Genomic DNA, 21,638 nt, shown 5'->3' on the forward strand with positions numbered 1-21,638 from the left:
CCTGTCTATAAGTACCAACTATCTATATTTACCATCTCCCTATAGCTACTCCCTGTCTATAAGTACCAACTATCTATATTTACCATCTCCCTATAGCTACTCCCTGTCTATAAGTACCAACTATCTATATTTACCATCTCCCTATAGCTACTCCCTGTCTATAAGTACCAACTATCTATATTTACCATCTCCCTATAGCTACTCCCTGTCTATAAGTACCAACTATCTATATTTACCATCTCCCTATAGCTACTCCCTGTCTATAAGTACCAACTATCTATATTTACCATCTCCCTATAGCTACTCCCTGTCTATAAGTACCAACTATCTATATTTACCATCTCCCTATAGCTACTCCCTGTCTATAAGTACCAACTATCTATATTTACCATCTCCCTATAGCTACCCCCTGTCTATAAGTACCAACTATCTATATTTACCATCTCCCTATAGCTACCCCCTGTCTATAAGTACCAACTATCTATATTTACCATCTCCCTATAGCTACCCCCTGTCTATAAGTACCAACTATCTATATTTACCATCTCCCTATAGCTACCCCCTGTCTATAAGTACCAACTATCTATATTTACCATCTCCCTATAGCTACTCCCTGTCTATAAGTACCATCTATCTATATTTACCATCTCCCTATAGCTACTCCCTGTCTATATGTACCAACTATCTATATTTACCATTTCCCTATATCTACCACATGTCCTTTATGGCTAGTTTAGTTATTTTCCAAATTTGACTTTCTTTACAGTAGCAACTTAAGAAAAGATAAGTTCGTCTCAGTTTTGTGATGGGTATGAACATAAACATTGTCGGTAAGTTTAAGCAGGTGTACACTAATCCAGGTACCGATAAATAGTGAAGATCGGTGTTCCACTGGAGACGAATGCACTCATGTTAAAGTATTCAATAAAAATCGAAACAAGCATTACCAGCTGGGTATCAGTATGTAATACAAGCACGTAGAAAAAAGGAAGAGGAAACCAATAGGGGAAAGTCAGAGCGGAGATCGGACTTGATATACTTACTAATATATAGTTCTAGTACTTTAGGTTCTCGTTTGACCAATCGGAGACATCGATATCCGGAAACACTGTTAATGCATGAAAATAATTAAAGATTTTATAGGGAAAATGTGTTTCAAATCAGGCATGAACTATTAGTGTACGATTGATACTTAGTTACATTTGTGAGAGTAAGCACCACATCTGTAGGGACGGGGAACATTTTTCTCATAATGGCAAACATTTGAAGAATCGATCAGAATCCAATGTAAAACTACTGTTATGATTGAACGGAGCAATACCTGACTAACAAGTAAAGCAACTATAAAAAATAAGAATTGCCAAATACAACATCTAGCAATTCTGTACTTTATTTTACCAAAAACAAAAGTATTAAAACTAAATTCAAAAAGACTATCTGTAAAATCGAAAGAAAAAGGTTGCTTAAATTACTAATAAATAACCATTTAAGATGAAAAATTCAAACATATATATATATATTTAGTGAAAGCAGCTAGTTTTTTAGTCGGTCGTTAATCTTATTTTTTCTATATTTACTTCCTTCACATGGACATTTAATCCCTTTTTATTATATATATATATATATATATATATAATATATATTTGTTTGTGTTTAATTGTTTTCTTTAGGGTACATGGAGGCTTCAACATTTTAAAGTATTCGACTTAGAGGCACACATTTTCGTCATAATTTAAAACACATAAATATCATACCATGCGTCGTCGGTCACGTGTGCCATGAATTCCCGTTCGTGACGATGAGAACTGTCTACATTATCAATACATCGTACGACCATCTTCATATCCGACCGGTAGCTGCCCTCACTGTAAACGACCATATCTGGTGACGTCACTGACTTGTCCTTCACTCGGAAGATCTGGAGTCCTTCGTCAACCTCTATGACAAAGCGACCAGACATATCTCGCCAGTGTTTCCGGCGATGGAAAAATTCGGGGAACCGACATTGTGGTGTTGGCCATATTGTTCCTTCAAAATCTGAATTGAAAGAAAGCGACAAAAGATGATGTCTGACATTTAAAGACAAAACCGGTATATCGGTATCTAAATTCGTATTATTATGAAACAGAAAATGTATGCACTGGTTATAAGGTCAATACATCATGTAATTATTTAAACAAATAAATATTTTCCAAATCGTTAAATCTGAAAATAAAAGTACATATTCTCATATTAATATTATCACTTTAGTAGAACATAAAGAAATTAGCCCTTTCAGATATAATATAATAAATAATTTAAACAAAATGATCATCCTCAGAAAATATACACAAGCAAATCTTTTCCGATTTAAAAAAAAATCTCCATCTGATAATATAAGCAAATTAACACCATCGGATAATATAAACAAAATGATTATTCTCGAACTAAAACAAAAACCATGGTTCCAAACCCTCCTTAAAGACGCTGGGGAAAATCTAATTTGAACCGAAATCAAAGTCCTTAGATCACTTTAACAAAAGAATCGCCCTCAGATAATATAAACACAATACTTTCCCTTTAACAATTAAAAGATCGCCCTCAGATAATATAAACAAAATAATTGCCCTTAAACAAATAAAAGATCGCCCTGAGATAATATAAACAAAATAATTGCCCTTAAACAATTAAAAGATCGCCCTAAGACAATTAAAAGATCGCCCTCAGATAATATAAACCAAATACTCACCCTTTAACAATTAAAAGATCGCCCTCAGATAATATGAACAAAAATGTCATCCTTAGATAATATAAACATAGTTATTACCCTAAGATACCAAGTAGTCAATCTGAAATACTAAAAACAAAATGATCAATCTCAGAAAAAATAAACGGAAAATGATCTACCTCAGATAATATAAAAAAAAAATGATCAAACTTAAATACAGTAAACAAAATTGTCAAACTAAGCAAATATAAACAAAATGATCATCATATGGAATTATAAACAAAATGGTTTTCCTTAGTAAATAAAAACAAAATGGTTATCCAAAGTAAACATAAAAAATGATTATTATATTTTTGGTGTCATTAAATTTAGTATTTCTTGTGTTTAAATCCGTTTGTTACAGAGTAAGACAGTTAACACTGTAAATCTATCCTAATTGCATGGCAGTGAGGGAGTGGATAAATAACAGCTCTCCTGTCGTTGTTCATTTGATCGAAATTTCAACACCGTATCAAATGTGTATCAACTACATATTGACAATCGATCCACATGCTTACTACCAGCTGAGTCAATGTGGGTTAATTGGGTTTTCTCGGCAGGTTCATTTGTCTCTGCAAGCCCGAATCACATTTCTAATCTTTAACAGATCGATTGCTTTTCATACGAAACTTCTTTCAAAGACTTAAAAAGAATAATCTGTCAAGTTTAAAAAAAACAATAACATGACAGATATATTAATAAAGTAACACAAATCCGCCTTTTTTTCTAATACAGTATCTATGAGTAGAAAGGTGTGTGTGTATATACATATATATATATATATATATAGGACAACTCAGTTTGGAGATTGAATTTCTACATTATAGTCATTGATTTATTTAGAAGTATAGATATCGTAGAGATGGCTCTATAACAGATAAGAGTTATGGGTGGTTTATAATCTGGTTTCCAACAGGTGTCGCTGTAAAGCTAAAAGGAAATCGTCCAAGCCACAAGCAGTCAGACAAATGTCATTTACGATAAATGTAACCTGTTCACACACATTCAAATCGGTGGTAGTGATTATTTTGAGACTACCTCGGAATCAAGTATGTTGCAACCAAAAAGCAAGGAAACTCATTAAACTACGAAGGAAAGACATTCCAGCTTTTAACTTTCCGTGAAAGTAATCTGTACTAGGTAAATAATTTTTCAAATCACGCAATGGATTTAAGCGTGATTCCGATTTAACGGATTTTCCCCTTACATAACACCTTTTTTTAAAGGAATGGCATTTTATCAATTCCGTCGCTTTTACATGCAAGGCAAAGCATAACTATAAAAAAAACATAAAATGTGATTTTAAGACATAAGAGCAACAATCTTTAGAGTAGTATAGCTTATTTGTTGGTTCCGCATTGAAGCCATTTATCGAGCCCAGATTGATGGCCCTCTTTGACTGAATGCCAAAATTTGCCATGCATTGAAGACAGGATGATGGAATGTCTGGATCTTACCTCTCTGGAGCTTCATTGTGGTGAAGCCGACGCTAGGACTCTGTAGTCCCTGACAGGTCCCGTCAACTGTCATAGACATATCTCCGTTACCGCCATAGAAACTGTGCATCTGGACGAGACAAGATGGTCATATAGTTTGGTTTGTATCACAAGGGCAATGGCCCTGTCATAAAATGGCAGTTAGACATTAAATAGACGTAGGCTCTCCTGAACTAACAGAAGTGGCACACATTACGGACACAGACACAGTAAACCATGTTTCCCGGACGATGCTGTAAGTGTTACACATTAAACTGTTTCAAAAGTGTTCGGTAGCTCATCTCAGTCAAGAATGTATCGGTCTGTCATTATTCGAATGTACCCTCTTTAAAAGCTTAAGCTCATAAACAATGGAACAACAATGACTAAAATAAGTCAATAAGAACCAAACCGATAACTCGCAATCACTTCCTTGAATAACACACATGTATTCGCCAAATATCGTGTTTCCGTTGTTAAATTTAATGTATGTGTCTGTTATTTTTCATGATATCCCCTAATACCGTGTATCAACTCGGCTCTTTTATATGAAATGCATTACGGTAAATGAATATATACTGCGTTTAGGAAAAATCGTGATTGTCATTCTAAACTGTACTTCTATTTTAACTTCTACATTGTGTTGAGATAGGACCCGTGAGGATCTGTATAGAGTTCATCGCTTTCTGCTGTAGTCATGCTTCTAAGGGACAGGGAATTCGATCATTTAATGAATCTCCACGACAGCCTGCGGAGGTAAGTAGCGTTATTGTGGACGGAATTAGCACAAGTTTGATTGTACAGAAATGCTGGGTCATTATCTATAACGCTGTTATAACTATTAAGTTCTTCTCTGGAATCCCTAGTAATGTACAGGCCGAAGCACAACAATTGCCGAGTAGTTAGCAAACTCGTTATCCTACGAAAATTTGCATGCCATTCAGTATTCCAGCAAATACTCCCACTTTGGTACAGTTACTCATACATCGACTCTGGTATTAATCACACATATCACGTGATTAGGAATAATTGGATCAGTCACGTGACACGAATACATATATATCCACACGAGGTTCATGTTGCAGGTCAAGGCTAACTTATTCCATCTGAATGTGGTCATTGATGTTCATGCTTGTAAACAGTCCACACGCTGTGCGAGTTGCAACATTTGTAGGTATCTTGTTCCAGAAACATTTTGTATAATTAAACCTTAGTGTTCGTCCACCACGTGATCACATAAATTACCTACAATGTAGGTTGGAGGGTACTAATATTTCTCGTTCGAAAAAAAACCCATCAAAATCTGTGAATGCAAAATAATTCACAGAATACATAATTAGTATGTCATCATTTATCATTAAATCGTACTATTGTTTCTCGCGAATTAATATAATAACATTGTATATATGCTCTCCATTGTAGAATTAAATCGGTCATTAGAAAAAAAACGTGCATCCTCATCAATTTAAATAAAACGCCACGCACTATTATTAAGCTAATAAACAGTCAAAGATATTTGACATTGGTAAGGAGTGTGGAGCTTATATGATAATTGAACGCTGACAAAGAATGGGTACCTAAACAAAGCTCAGGTCCCATATCATTGCACGATTCTGTTATTGTCGAAATACAACCATGCTGTCACATTTAAAGTATTGTGCACATTTCTTTTTATAATAAGAGTTACCGCCCTTAATAGAGTTCAAAATATCAAATAATGTCATCAATGTGGTCAATAACGACAATAATGTATATTTTTTATTCAATTAAAACATTTTAATAATGTTAATTCCATTGAGACATTATGTTTGACGTATATATTTTGTCATGTATTTCTGTAGAATGCATGGATATAAATCAAGACAGAAAAAAATAGCAGTGAAGAAAATGAGTCATTGAGAAGAGACCTTCGTTTTCTGATTGATACAACGTGTCTGGAGATCAGGTAACTGTATTACAATATCTGGTCCTACATAAATGTCTGCCATTCTCTTTGTTAGAAATTGATGTTACGTATTACATCAATGCCTTCTCTTGTAATTCGACGCAAACCATATCAAAACGAAAACATCAATTTAGTTCGGAGCAAATTCTATCTGTGTTCGAACAAACTGAATATATTGTTATGCAATTCTATATAAATTGCGAAATTACTTGTTTAAAGTCACGCATGCCACTGCATCAGTTATAATCTCAAAGAAGGCTTCCGCTTAGAGTGCTAACAAACTAGTGGTTTTTTTTTTGCAATTCTATAATAAATTGCAAAATGACTTGTTTAAGGTCAAGAGTACCACTGCACCAGATGTAATTGCACAGAAGGGTTCCGCTCAGAGTTGTCTTGACCCGGAGTATTCTCCCTTCTACATAGAAGAGGAGGCAACAAAGAGTTTTTTCTAGCTGAGAGTAACTTCCCCTGTCAGGTTTTGGATATTCTATTCAGCTCTTTAATCAAACACTTCTTTAGATGCAATACTAGTGTTGATTTTGAAATGTTAATGTCAGAGTTCAACGCCTGCATTTTTCTTGTTTTCTTTTTGTTATTTCTATATTCATAAACATTCAAATTTCCAACAATTGCAATTTCGTAAAATTCGTTGCAATATGTGATTTCATGAAATATTCTTTAGAAAGGAACTTGAACAACTATGACGCAATAGTGACAATGATAAACAATTATTCCACAATAGTGACAAGGATAATTATATACTTGACTTGTTGGTACCCTTTACCTTTGTCTATTTCTAAAGAAATACTTACAAAGCAGCGGTATTGGGGCACGTCTGGATTGTAGGGATGTGTAAACTTCCCATACAAATACTTTTCCCCGTTAACCCACGTGGCTAAGCACTGGAAGTCAAGCACTGTAACAAACAAAACGGCAACTCAACACAGGTGACGTCATAACCAAATACTCTAACATGAACAGACGTTAAACATGATTCGTCTTCTTTTCAGTTTTCTCTTTAAAAGGAGAATATAAATTCATAATAAAAAATGCACATGTGCCAACCCCAATTACAAGTAGATATCATATTTTCCTTTTTTCGTGACAAAGATGTATTTGAATGTTTACTTAATAGACTGCCATAGCACAATTCTTGGATCTTTTGCTGCAATATATGATTCAAATTTCCCTATTAGGATCCATTACAGTGGAAATGGGGCTCATACAGCTAACAGATTGATTTCGTCTGGACCGACTGGACATTAAGAAAAGCAGAATGAACTTCTACTCCATTTCTAATTTGCTGATGTACATTTCAAGGCAAGCCAATTTTGATTTCACAAAGGGCAGCATTTCAGATCGATCATTTGCTTATTCATATCTAGTTTGTTAACAGTGATGAATAGCTATGATGATGCGATGTGAAGTCGTGCACTGATGAGAAACAACTCTGGGACACAATGTTATTATACTTCCCTTTTCACTTACAAAATGATTATCAATATACTGGCCTTGAAATAATATTGTATCGGAAATATATTTATTTCTATAAAGTCAACAAAACCAGGTTGTTGACACGATGAAATAGACTATGGTTATACCGATACGTATTCCCCTCTCGTAACACGTAGCCTTTAGCTTGTTGACACACACACGCTAGATAATACCAAATTTTATGTGACCGACACTGCCAGAAACCTTTTAAGGAGCTCATATTTTTACACTGATTTATAAAAATATTTCTTTAATAAAGAATGTGTCTTTTTTATGATATCCGCTAATATCTTTATATGAAATGTGTTACAGAGAACCATAATATATTGGACTTTGGAAAAATATATTGGTTTGAAGCGTATATTTAAAAGAATACTGATGTAAAACTTACCTCGGTCATATGTCTCTGACATGCCATTACAATGTTTGTAGATAAATTTGAATTTCGAATCGTCTGCGCATGCGTGTATTTGAGAGACAGGCCATTTGCAGTGGTTGTTTGTCGTGGTGCTATTTGAATAGGAGAATTCGTGATAACCCTGGAATGGGCATGGCACCGGAACACTGGGCACTGAAACATTTAAACAGATTACGTCAATTCCGGAAATTCTTATTAGAACCAAATACATACAAATCTTTACATACAAAAATGTATGACTCAATGCATTGAACTTAAGTTTAACAAGTCAAGAGAGAAACTATTTTTTTAAAAGTATGTGGCATTTCTGAAAGAATCAATTTTCAATATTATAGTAAGATTTTGAGGTTATACAGAGATAAGTTTACAAGTTCAGTTGAATATTTTAGCCAATCGTTCATCACAATTTGACGCTTTTTATCTTTATTTATACTTGGACATCACATATAAGCCTAAGCTATGCTACCTATGGCACGGAGTATGGGTTATTGATAAAGATGCATATGATTTACAATAGCATGATACGCTATCTAGCAATAGTAAAACTTTATATGCACATACATTAGCAAAATCAAAAAAATATCAGGCCGATTCGGGCTTTGATGAGAATTAAAAACATATTAAGGATGGGCAATATACACTGCAATGACAGATTCATAGTCTCTGATTGGTCAGATAAGTGTTTGACTGTCCCGCTTAGACTGCCATGTACACTGACAGCTGACCACCAGGTGTCGCCCTAACACGACTAGCTACAACACACTTACCGCGAACTATTGTGTGCAGTGTGGCGTCCCCATTGATTTTTTCACAGACGGATTCGATGGAATTGCCCCCGAAGCATAAACCTGGAATCAAGACAAACGGAAAGACCTTCTATAGTATGCTACACATTGATATAGCGCATTGTTTACTTAAGAATGCGTCTAGGATAACGTTGTTGCTAAATATCGATATTAGTAACAGATATTTAAATTGTTGTTATTCAGAGCATAACTATTCAAAATAATGCAGGAAAATATAGAATTACAAGAATAAAACTCCCATCTAAAAATAACCATTCCATAACAATTTGAACCACAAGGCCTTTTTACATGGTCGATTCCCTCTGGTATTACTACAAACTTACAAAAGTCTTTCTAATTGAACCAAGGGGTAGCAATCTACAACTACACAATTTTCAGCAATCACTATCGTTTTTTTAATTAAGACTTTGAAACAGAATGTAATCTCTCTAAAGCGCTGAAAGCAGAGACAATGTTACGACAGCTAGGCTGAAGCGAATACGGTGCTCGGATACTAAATCCTTCTCACCCTGTAATTAACACATTTACAGAAAAATTTATGACACAACATTCCTCGCTCTACAAACAAACCATAAATCGCTGTACCGTAGTGGGAACGCTATGCATGCCTCTGTGAGGAGAACATATGGAAGTTGATAACAATCGTGAAAATAATATTTAAAACCACCGTTTTATGTAAATTACACACTTTGTGGCGCTAGTACTTCAACGAGTTTTAAATCTGCATTACGTTTTATTCATGCTGTAAAACTAGAACATGCAGGCAGTATTTAACTGTCATCGTCCTCATATTATTGTACATCTCTTTAATGTGAAAATCATGACCCGTTCACCTCAGAAAGCACTTTAGTTGTGGCCCATTGGTATTGTCAATGGATTGCTGAACCCACAAAGTGTCTTCCATTTTGCTTGCAATCTCCTCGCCTCGTATTGTCTGTTGCTGATGTATTTTTTTGAAAGCTCATGTTTTAATTTGTTTTTCATCATTATGATGCTATTGTCTGTCCTTTCATTTTGCCTCCTATTGCAATTATGGTGCATGTTGTTTGTGCTGCAGCTATTTCAGCAACGTTGTTCGGCTTTTTTTAAAATCTCATGTTAAACGTATGCTATCTGCAACGTTTTACATAAGGTACTAATTGAAAAATAGATACATTTATAACGCTGTAAAAGAGTCTATAGATACATTTCTCAGTTTTGAGAACTTTTCTAGCAGACGAGTCCACAATAGACGAAATGGACACATAAGTGTAGAAAAAGGCTTACTTTGTTTGCCCTTCCGACAAACTTAAATTTTAACAGATGCTTCATTGCTTCGAATTTCTGGTGATTATTTTCAGCAACTTAATCACCAAGGTGTTTTACCTTGATATGTTTTATGATCGATAAAGCCAGATTTAAATGTATTGTTCATGTCGGATCAAGGTTTTGGTTGAATTATAGCTGATTTAATGCCATGATCGTTGGACCACTACAGAAATCTGAAGATGATATAGATCACTTACAAGAGGAGAAATTAACATAAATGTTATAGTTACACGGTCCCCACTGAAACACAAGTCGAATCGAGTCACAGGACCCGAGCGATATATGTACAATGTAGGTAAATATTTAACAAGAGTGTGTGGGAGGGAGGGGGTTCAAGTAATCTGCAACCTTCAATGGATAGTAAAGAGTTTGAATTAAAGGGTACAGCGAGAAAAAGATACTTAGCAAAGATACAAACATTGCCTTCTGATTCCGGACCAGTAGGGTGCAGCACACCATTATTAGCCCACGCCTTCAGTTAAAATCTCATTAACAGTGTAATTGTTAAATATATTAAACGAAATAATGATACTGATGGAAGATTAGTGATCAAAAGATAATGGAGAACAAGTACAATATTCTGGTCCTGAAGGAACTGTATAGTTGGGTCACATACTGTGAAGACGACATCAACTACTACCGTACTATATACAGTATAACATGAAATGAACATTCGTGGTTTTCGTGGTGGCTATTGAACCACGAAAATAAATACGGCGAATTAGAATGATATACGTGTTTACTGTTTGTTAATATAAGATATCAACGAAAGTTTGTACTACGACACAATCTAAGTGGCGTCAAACCACGAAGGAAGGCACCCAAAAACATTTCGTGTTATACAGTAGTTAATTAAACTACAGAAGACGTCTTCCACTAATAAGGTATTAGAAGTTAATTACTAATCACTACTAAAGACGCCAAAAACTAGTTTAACGTACTAATCTCATGAAGCCCATAATTTTTCTCTTGCCTATACCGGTAAATTCTATTTTAATATTTGAAATTAACTTTTCAAAATTGAACTTCTGCTATCGGCCCCTTTGAAGTTAACAAAGAGGATCACATTAGCTGTTAAAATGATCAGAGGAATATGTGTAGTCCACGAGGATATTTTCTCTAAAATAGCAGCATGATTTGAACATTTGTCCGTATACGTGTCATTTTTGCAACTTCATATTCTGTAAACAAAACAAATATGTATACTTCAAGTAAGTTCAAGAATTTATTTTTAGTTTTGCTTCAAATGACCTATTTCAAGTACGCAAAAAACGAAAATTTAAAAATATACACTGTATATCTCTACTTTAACCGTAAATCAGGAAATATAACAAACAATTATTCGATATCAAAACGATCTTCCCATTCTGTGCAAATAATGCTGTTTCAAAATTATTTATCCATCCGTATTTTTTTACTTGCTCCGTGTGAATCGACCTGTTTAATCTGAGCAGAGTACTAACCTCCAAAGTCATTTACTGCCGTGTACACAAATTTCAAGATGGAATCGGATTATTTGACGATGTTATACATTCCTCTTTACATTATCTATAAACCTATGATACTTTGTACGGTCCAAAATAACATTTTACAGTTGAATTTCCCTGAATGATTAATCGATAAATCAATCTTATGAGATACATTTAGTTTTCCATTCAATTAACTTTAATTTAAATACAACGAAACCTGTTTATAAATACCAACACATTGAACATTCACCATCTTAAAAAGAGGTAGTTATAGGCAGGTGGCCTTAAAACACACATGTGGTAGACATGTCACTATGGTAAAGAATACGTATGAGGTAGTTAAAGGCGGGTGTTTGTTACAGACAGGTGATATAGATATCTCAGTATAAAACATCAATTTTTGATTCATGACAATATTTTACACCTTTTTTTATCTTAGGGGATGGCATTCAAATGCATTAAAAATGACAAGAAAATATAGAACATTTTTTTTATGTAAGATAAGATCCTTAGAAAGGACATAAAATTCATATTTTTTCTGAAAACGCACCACCTCTGATAGAACGGAAACAAGTTAATATAAACGTTCTCTTCGTTAAAACACCAGCAAAGCTACCACTCTGCGTCTTTCATGTCTGATGTGAGATGGAGAGGACAGGAGGAAACCTCCCTCGGGAGGGTTCGCTCGGTAAATTCTACATCTAACAATAGAACAGGCAGTTTCAGAAGGGAGCCGGATTATATATTCACGGTCCAAGTCTCACAAGAATTCGACGGCATTTCTACATGGAAAGACCATTTCCGTGATCAAATAGGCGATTTTACAAATCATATTTGGAGTATTTATACCGAGCTTTTTCTATTCAACGGGACATCCTGTTCGTCCTAATCCCCTTAAAATAACCTTATTCAGGATGGTAGACAATCCGTAAAATGATTCTGAATCATAATGAAACACATGCCGCCTGTAACAAACAAGAGATTTATCAAATTTATTCACCAACAACAGACTTTGATTTCATATACAAGAAAATGCACTAATATGTCCTGTGGTTTCTCCTCCTGGGGGAATACAAAATAAGGCGATCTGCTCTCATACAAATCTTTCAAGGTTGCAGGCCACCATTTATGAACTGTGCTATGACATCACACAAAAACCAAAGCAATAAATCAATGTCAGCTACGTGTTAGTCCCCTTATGTCTAAATTAGGCGTGCAGTTGTTCTCTGCAGAGCAGAAATTGCAATACATTTCTACATAAGATGTCGGTAGACATGAATCTCTTAAAAAATCATTTTACTATCATTAAATTAATTTCTGTTCCAAGTTGAATTTAAAAGGCGGTTTACGAGTGCTATGTCAACTGCATAGTTCTCCATCTCAATATGATGAATATGTATAGCACTGTTTTGTCTCTCAGTCTAGAATTAGAATGTCTATGAAGTATCGTTTGACCTAAAGATACCGAACAGATATCAGACCGGATACAGGTTCGATGCTGTCATACGTATACACCGGTGTAACATAAACACAAAACAACGGCCAATTTGGCGGGAATGGCACTAGAGAGTGCGTACGGGAACAAAGCGCGCAAGTAAACTTTCCATCCATCCACGTGGTAACTATAGCAACCCTGAGCTATCTATGGATTTCCTGCCTTTTTTCTGGAAACTTTGTCATAAAAGCACAGCATAATTACATCAGTGAAATTATAGCAAACAAAATCAAATACATACTCTACTATCACTGGCTAAAGCATTAGCACTCAGGGCAGTGTAGACGGCAGCTGTATTGGGTCGCTCTATCATACACGCCATTTTGTATCATAGTGCCTCATTTGTGATTACGACACAATACATTTTGAGCACAATATCATATTATTGGAAAAGATTTGATCAGCTCAGATCAAGAAGCCCCCAGTCTCTGTTGGGTATTTATTGCGATTTATCGATTTTAGCCTACAAATTAGGCAGCATGTCTTCAGATGCAATAGTCGGAATTCTTTAATGTCAGTGGATCATTATAGAGACATCTATCTAGCCACACCGACACTTTCCCGATACACCTCGCCCAACGTTTTTCACTTTTATTCTGTGAATCTCTTGGGAAATCGAGGACGTTTTCCTTTAAATTTGTGATACTCTTTTGATTTTGTATAGAGGGTACAGAACGTTGCATCAGCAGATATGTCTCAGAAAGGCAGGCTACACGAGCTGTGGGCAGGTTTTACGTAGACGTTTAATGCCTCCATACACGTGTTGATTCGATCTAGGAACGATAAAAATGTAGCTGTCCTTACGGACGGTATACACTTGTAACAGAGGAAACAAACCATATCTATCCATATGCTTTGTAAACGCTATATCATTTCAACTGAGTGATATCTTCGATAGCACGCCAATGAAGTATGAGAAACCTTTCGGAATTCCATGAGAACAGATCTTACAAAGGTTGTGACACTCAATCAAATAACAGTGTCGTCGAACCATGCTTTGCTACATTGTAATGTAACAGTCTGTTGTATTTTTTAAGCCTTGTGGTACGTTTGTTATAATTTTTAATATTTGGTGGTATTTTATATGTTTATAATGTTTTACAGTGTCGTTATACTATGTTTTGCATGTATTTTTATACATTGTTTAATAATGCTGCTATAAAATGTTTAGATGTGTATGCATTGTTATACAATGTTTAGATGTATATGTATTGTTATACAATGTTTAGATGTGTATGACTTGTTATACAATGTTTAGATGTATATGCATTGTTATATACTGTTTAGATGTATATGCATTGTTATACAATGTTTAGATCGTATGCACTGTTATACAATGTTTACATGTGTATGTATTGTTATACAATGTTTAGATATGTATGCATTGTTATACAATGGTTAGATGTATATGCATTGTTATACACTGTTTAGTTATGTATGCATTGTTATACAATGTTTAGATGTTTATGCATTGTTATACACTGTTTAGATGTGTATGCATTGTTATACAATGTCTAGATGTATATGCATTGTTATACACTGTTTAGATGTGTATGCATTGTTATACAATATTTAGATGTGTATGTATTGTTATACAATGTTTAGATATGTATGCATTGTTATACAATGTTTAGATGTATGTGCATTGTTATACAATGTTTAGATTGTATGCATTGTTACACAATGTTTAGATGTGTATGTATTGTTATACGATGTTTAGATGTGTATGCATTGTTATACAATATTTAGATGTATATGCATTGTTATACAATGTTTAGATATGTATGCATTGTTATACAATGGTTAGATGTATATGCATTGTTATACACTGTTTAGTTATGTATGCATTGTTATACAATGTTTAGATGTATATGTATTGTTATACAATGTTTAGATGTGTATGCATTGTTATACATGTACAATGTTTGATATAAAGTTATTACATAAAGTGTGGTTTCTTGTTATGTAATTAATGTAATGCAATACAACCAGATTACTATATTTACACAAAATTACAACCAAACACTATCAACAGCGATATACCTTCTTAGGTGGAGTGAGTGAGAAGGACCAAGTACATCACAGTCATAACTTGAATATCTTTAGGCTGTTTATATTTTGAAGCTCGCAATATTAATATACTATACAGGTTTACACCACCGGTGACAAATGTGATAATACCGTATCGTGCGTTTTTTTCATTCTGTACCTATAGTGAATTTGGTCTTGTGGCCATGAGGTTAGTTATACTTACTTTCTTTATACTGTAAGATATTATCCGCCCTTTTAGTGATCACCATACAACGATAGCAGCTGCTGGACCTTGAGAAAAAGATAAAAAAATAAATAACAGTATTATTGTTAAAATTTTCCCCCTTTCCTCGTAACCCATTGTGTCGTAAACAACGATCAATCCCTCAAAAGAAAGTTTCAAATACATTTATGATTCTATTTTCCATCAACTGAAATTCCCCTTGGACTACTTTTATCGTTTTTTATTCATGTTATATCCTTCCGCACTGTATGTGGGCAAGCCCCAAGGTACACGCTCAAACTACAATACAATCTTTATTTTTCAGCCTAGTGCGCATGCTCTTCCAGTATTCCGTCTGCTCTCCGCATGTACCGTGTTATAATGAAACATGGCCCTTCTCTCGCGGTGAAGAAGTACGCAAAATAGATATCTAGGACCAACAAGAGTACAGTAGTTTTGCCTGATCCACCAATGCCAACAGTGCAGCCCATTAAAGTATTGTTTATGACATGCATGCATATATAGAAATTTGATTAAACTTTATGCTTTATGATACATTTTCGATTCACACAATAATATATAATCTATTTGCTTCATAATAAAAATAAAAAATGTATGTCGGTGACTATTGCATTATTCTCCAATAAAGCCAAAGAAATGGATGGCACGAGATCTCGCAATTCCGTCTGATGTTTGTGTTTGTAAGTCCATCAGCCTCTTGGCGGCTTAATTCTTTATTACAAATTTGCATGCTGAGAGCCCATACGATTCCCGATACAAACTCCAACTGGTTGTACGACCATAAACAATGGCCGTGGATTGTGGGCTGCAGTGTGACGGTTACCTGTGGTAGTAAATTACTCGGTCCAGTCTCGGCATGGGTAGATTAGTGTATCGAATTCCCGATAAGGTTGGTCAGTAAATATTGATGGATTTGTAAGATAATGACATGTAACTCATACATTGGAGTATTCCGCTGATTAATAACTAATAAGTGTTAGTTAAATCTGTATTCCAGGACAACAGGTGCTTACCCTTCATGTCGTATCATATTATATAATGGCGTCTAACTCTAGAGCTAGCTTTCATCAGAGACTTGGCTTTAATGGAAATAGCTTTCAAATGTTCGTTATAAGACACAACCTTTATTTTCGCTATAGTAGACGTTTCAGCATGCGATATAATGGAATTTAATTGAAAATTAATCAATAAATGCCATTTGATCAGTGGCTAACAAAAGGAAAGTCATTAAGGATACGGACGATACATTTTCGAGATAATGGGACACTGACTTTAATAGCTCCAGAATTTTTTCAATGTCTTTTGTAAATTCATCAAAGCAATATACTAAAGCGATTAATATTATATTTGACAACCGTAAAATTTTAGAAATCATATACTAATGTGTAGAAGTTTCTAGCACAAAGACCTTTTCCATATATTGCTCTTTAAAAAAGGTGGATGCAGACGACCTATTTTGTACTGACACAAGCCAGGCAATACAAGTTTTCTAATTTTCGATAATATTATAGTAATACCACACACAGGGTTTTGTTTAAGATATTCCTTTAATGATCTTAAATTCAAATATTGTACGTTTTTGTCTATTAATATCACCATTACAAGAGTCGTCGTGGTTTCCCCCTGCAGGTGTTATTTGTTAAGGCCTACACATGTGCAGTTTTAAAGAAGCTATATATATATATATATATATATATATTATTTCCCTGGATTAGCGTCAGCTCGTCCTTTATTTGTAGAAGCTTTAAAAACGACCAAGACAAACTGTTTATGTCTCTATTACAGAACTTCTACACATGTAGGCGACTAGGAGCAGTGCTGTCATCTCGTTCCTTCCCCACCATCCCTACACGTCAAATGTCGTCTTCCAGAAATGGCCATTTTGACAGAACTGAAGATTCTTTCCCGTTATGAGCTTGCCACAAATGTCAACGGTATACCTTAGATTGTCTGTGTGTTTAATCAGAAACACATATCTATTTGTTTCCACGTATCTGGTAATATTGATTCCGAACAGCCGCCAAACGAAGCAATCTAGTTGGATTTGCCATTGCCAGCTAAGTCCTGTGATCCGAGCTCAAATTCATCCCTTCATCACAATCTATCGCGAACACACACGAAGTTGTGTCTTTTACCCTCTGGTCTCGTGAGGTTTTTGTTTCATTATACATTAATTCATTATTGTTTTCATATAATTAAGAAACAAATGTATAGCTCTTTTCTTGACGCTGCAATGTAACTGTCTCAATTTACATATATCTTTTGTTTTCTCGAGTATTAGACATTCAAGTGTTTACAAATCTCAATACCTTCAAACATATCTTCAAAGCGTCTTGATTTCTTCCTATCTAGCAAGCGCAAAATTCAAACTTTATTTCTGAAAACAAAACTCATTGTGTTGACCAGTGAATTAAGTTTTGACAATTTGGTCGCTTTTAAGGCTCAGGGATCATACAATGTACCATCATTAAACAAATTAATATAATATTTACTCATGTACATAAAATGTTGTTTTCATAGCGAGGGTGGGGTACACGGGAGAGTTGAATCTGTTAATTCAATATGATAATTTCTGTTAAGTTCCATAGTTTAAATTGTTCACTGGTATGTATATGTCTACGAATTACGGATCAACCATGTTAGGAAATAGCTGCAGGTCGGTGACTTTCTCATGGTACTCCGACTGTCCTCTACCTAAACTCTTGCACGACCTTAAATGATCATAGCTGTTAATAGGACCTAGGACAAAACAAACCAAACCAAACCATATCAGACTATACTATAACACTTCCTAACGAGGACCACATTTAGTGCAGGAAACGATGCCATTCTGTAGAGGTTGGTCTTTTGGTATCTAGCTCCAGTTTCAATGTCTCCTCAGTGCTTTGCTGCAGTGTTCAGTGTTTGGTTCTTTTGCGTGGAGTTTAAGCTTCCGTCTTGGCTTGAGTTGATGATTAAATCTGTCTCACTTTCATGTCTCCAGAATATTTTTGAATTTAGTTTTAGTTTCCGTGTTGTCCTTGTCAGTTGATGCTTGATCTGCTTTAGTTTCATGTCTGCAGCTCTGTCTAATCTAAATCAATAGTTGTAACACATATAGTGTTTAATTGTCCTTGGTAAGTGATGGTACCCCATGTAGATAGTTCTAGTCCGAGTTACTGGTGTCGAGAACATGAGCTGTACTAGAGTTAGCGCTGTGTGAACGATATTAAGAAAATCACCAAGGTTATGGCCGTTTTGTTAAACTGTAGAACAGTCCATATTAAACTTTGTATCAGCTAAATTACTTACATGTATTAAAGGTTCGGACTCCTTCAAAACTAGGAATAGTTGTAACCATTTAACAATATAAAATATAGGTCAGGTTTAAGATGAATAATAAATATATTCCCAAGATAATATCGCAAAGAAATTATTTTTCAAAATAAAGTTACAAAATGTTCAATTTGAATGTTCAAACATCTATTTTATTAGGTTTTTATAAGATCCTTCTTTATTAAATAACATTGAAATTGTGAAAAAAAGACAATGTTATGTACAATAGTTTACGACATAATTCTGTAAATTACAACAGAACTCCCGCCGAAACGCGTCTTGTTCGTGTCCAAGGCATATTAGCATAATAATACTGCCACATAAACAAAACTTGAAATAGCGTTCAGTGGAAACGTAGTATTATGTTTTCGGACAGAAAAAAGGGAGTTTGGATGCAAAGCAAAATCGATAAGTAGGAGTGTTGGGGATCTGTCTGCGTTGAGTAAGCATGAACGCCTAGTAAATCTCTACGCTGGAATTTCTCGTAAAATATGACCGCCATTGTAGAGTACAGCTAATCCGGGCACTAATGCACCGTTAACATGCAACACGTGCGGTGGAATATTGGGTAATAGTAAAGACTTCACATAGTACCCGTATTTAAACACCGCAGTATGCACTCAATATTAGACAAGAAAACGTGTGCCTCTTTGTAATTATGTGTTGTTCATTTCTTCTTAATTTGTTTATGTTTTAGGGAAGTCGCAACAATAAAGATAGTGACTATACGTGAGTTTAGATAAACATCTTTAATAGATCCAACAGTCGTGTATATAGAGAAGAAAAAATACATGATAAGGTGATCAGGGGAAATAATTCATTTCTATTGTCTTAATATTTACATTTTATCTTTATCTAACTTGATTTACACTAATAAATATTTCTTTTTTGTTTCCTTTTTATGTTTATTTCTTTAATTCTCTAATTCAGCTTACAGATGAATTAATTAAAAAATGATTGAATTTTAATGATTTTTTAAACGACTTTTATTTGTATTTTCAATATATTTTTCAAGTTTTATTCTTTTTGAGTAAGAAATGTGCTTTGTTTCTAAGTGCAGTTCAAGGAGAACGTAAATTAAAAATGGAAAACTATTAACAACTTTGCAGTAAAATTTGTCGAAGTTAGGAGACGAAATGACATTTTAGAATCTCGCTACATATTAACTTGTCTTCGGTTTGTCGTCAGAGTTCCACGGCACATATCCGTGTGGCACCGCTCGGCTTTTCGCTAACCATCAGAGGAGACCTGTCGAAGCTAGTCTTCAACAGCAATGCTAATATTAACGTTATTTTAACGCATCTCCGATCCCCTTGTCACGTATAATTGATTCGCACGTGAGTTTAAGTGAGATAACTTTTATACGCAATTAACTTAAATGCTTGTTATTTCAAGGGTAAAGCATGTTCACTTGGCATTTCTCTATTCGTAAACGAGGACGAGAATTAAAGCAGATTCAATTCCTAAGATATTCCAATCACACACTCCCGTCATTGACCATACATCTCTTACTGCGATATAATCGCTGTTCAGATCAGGATCGCAGGGTTATTCAACGAACGTGACATTTTCTATGTAATCTAAAATCCTAGAAATATTATCGTTATGTTCTGTTTATCCATTTTTAATTAATTAAATGACGGTTTCAATGTTAGTGTACCAAAATGAAAAAGAAACATAGCCGTGAATTTGTGGATGGATGGGCAAGGGTTTGATGAAATGAAGTTTCAGAGGATGTGAAAAGCAATGAGTTGTCAGGGATTAAAAAGGCTGTGATGGGAGTGTGGTCAGGTGATAGAAGGGGCTATAGATGTTGAGGATTTCGTTGGAGTTTACTTCTGTATTATTTAGGGGAAATTGACTAAAATTGGTTTGGCACTGTTTAGGGGACATTTGAAGACCAACCATGGGTATTCTACGACAGTATTGTCATCAGTGGTATACTCATTTTCTGTTTAGTACCTTTATTTCATAAGATTTACCTGTCTGCGATAAGGTATTTGTCTCCGTCCTTCTTCGAACATGTTCCTTTTCGAGATATTTGCCGATCTGTAATTTCGAGTTCCCCATACGTGTCTTGGTTCCAACGACCCCGCCATTCAACCGGAAATACACAGGAGGATGCTGGGAAAATAAAGAAGCAGAGGTGAAAAACATGTCAAGTGATGTAAATCATTGAGAGTATTTTTGACTACAATATAAACGGAGAAAGGATTTCAATGGAATTCCAAGTATTTTCTTCACTATTTTAATTGCTCGATAATATAATAATCATCTCCCAAATATATCTATGTATCATCGTAAAAGAACGTCTCGTAATTGCGTTAACTTCCGTTGTTACCATCCGCTTTTCCTTGTTGTTAAAAAAAATGTGTTTAAAGAACATAAATCAATTTGATTCCCGGAACACCATGAGAGGATATAGACCGTATGTAACATGTTAGAAAGTCGTTTGAGATTACATCCGCCATTTGCCCGTCGCGAGATGGGTATCGCGCCGTTTAGCATCGGTTGCCGCTCCAAGGCGCATGGCGTTGGGCTGTTTATCAGAGGAACCCGCCTAGACTAGAACAATTGCCAGGTATTTCGTGTAAAGAGGTTATTTGACAAAAAAGAACTCCTCTGATGGGAGATAAACAAGTAATATACAGCGCCCTCAGAACTCTTCTATGTCGGAGATAAAGATGTCAGGACGTACGTTGGATTACGGGATTGTGCTCAGTCGAGACTTTGCCACTGTTTTAGCCCGAAAACGCACACACAAACAACGGTCTCAATGATGTCTATGGCAATGGTTGCGTAACGCCTTCACACCGAGTCAAAATCGTACATTTCCAAAGCTTAATGTAAAATACAGTCGAAGAGTTATTTCTGCTATTTAAATGGTTTACT

The 21,638-nt window shown here is 34.9% G+C and overlaps 1 protein-coding gene across 1 annotated transcript in view; it reads right to left on the bottom strand.

Moving 5' to 3' along the window:
- LOC110461527 overlaps nt 1–21,638 on the bottom strand; it is a 91,912-nt gene that overhangs the window by 12,639 nt on the left and 57,635 nt on the right. The window contains exons 2-9 of the mRNA XM_021515024.1: nt 20,729–20,870; nt 15,411–15,478; nt 8,846–8,926; nt 8,052–8,231; nt 6,979–7,082; nt 4,204–4,312; nt 1,755–2,037; nt 1,044–1,108 (exon numbers count right to left, since the gene is read on the bottom strand). Coding sequence (XP_021370699.1) covers nt 1,044–1,108; nt 1,755–2,037; nt 4,204–4,312; nt 6,979–7,082; nt 8,052–8,231; nt 8,846–8,926; nt 15,411–15,478; nt 20,729–20,870 — 1,032 coding nt within the window. The remainder of the gene's footprint in view (nt 1–1,043; nt 1,109–1,754; nt 2,038–4,203; nt 4,313–6,978; nt 7,083–8,051; nt 8,232–8,845; nt 8,927–15,410; nt 15,479–20,728; nt 20,871–21,638) is intronic.

This window comes from Mizuhopecten yessoensis, unplaced genomic scaffold (assembly GCF_002113885.1).
Source record: "Mizuhopecten yessoensis strain PY_sf001 unplaced genomic scaffold, ASM211388v2 scaffold10635, whole genome shotgun sequence".
Taxonomy (NCBI): Eukaryota; Metazoa; Mollusca; class Bivalvia; order Pectinida; family Pectinidae; genus Mizuhopecten; species Mizuhopecten yessoensis.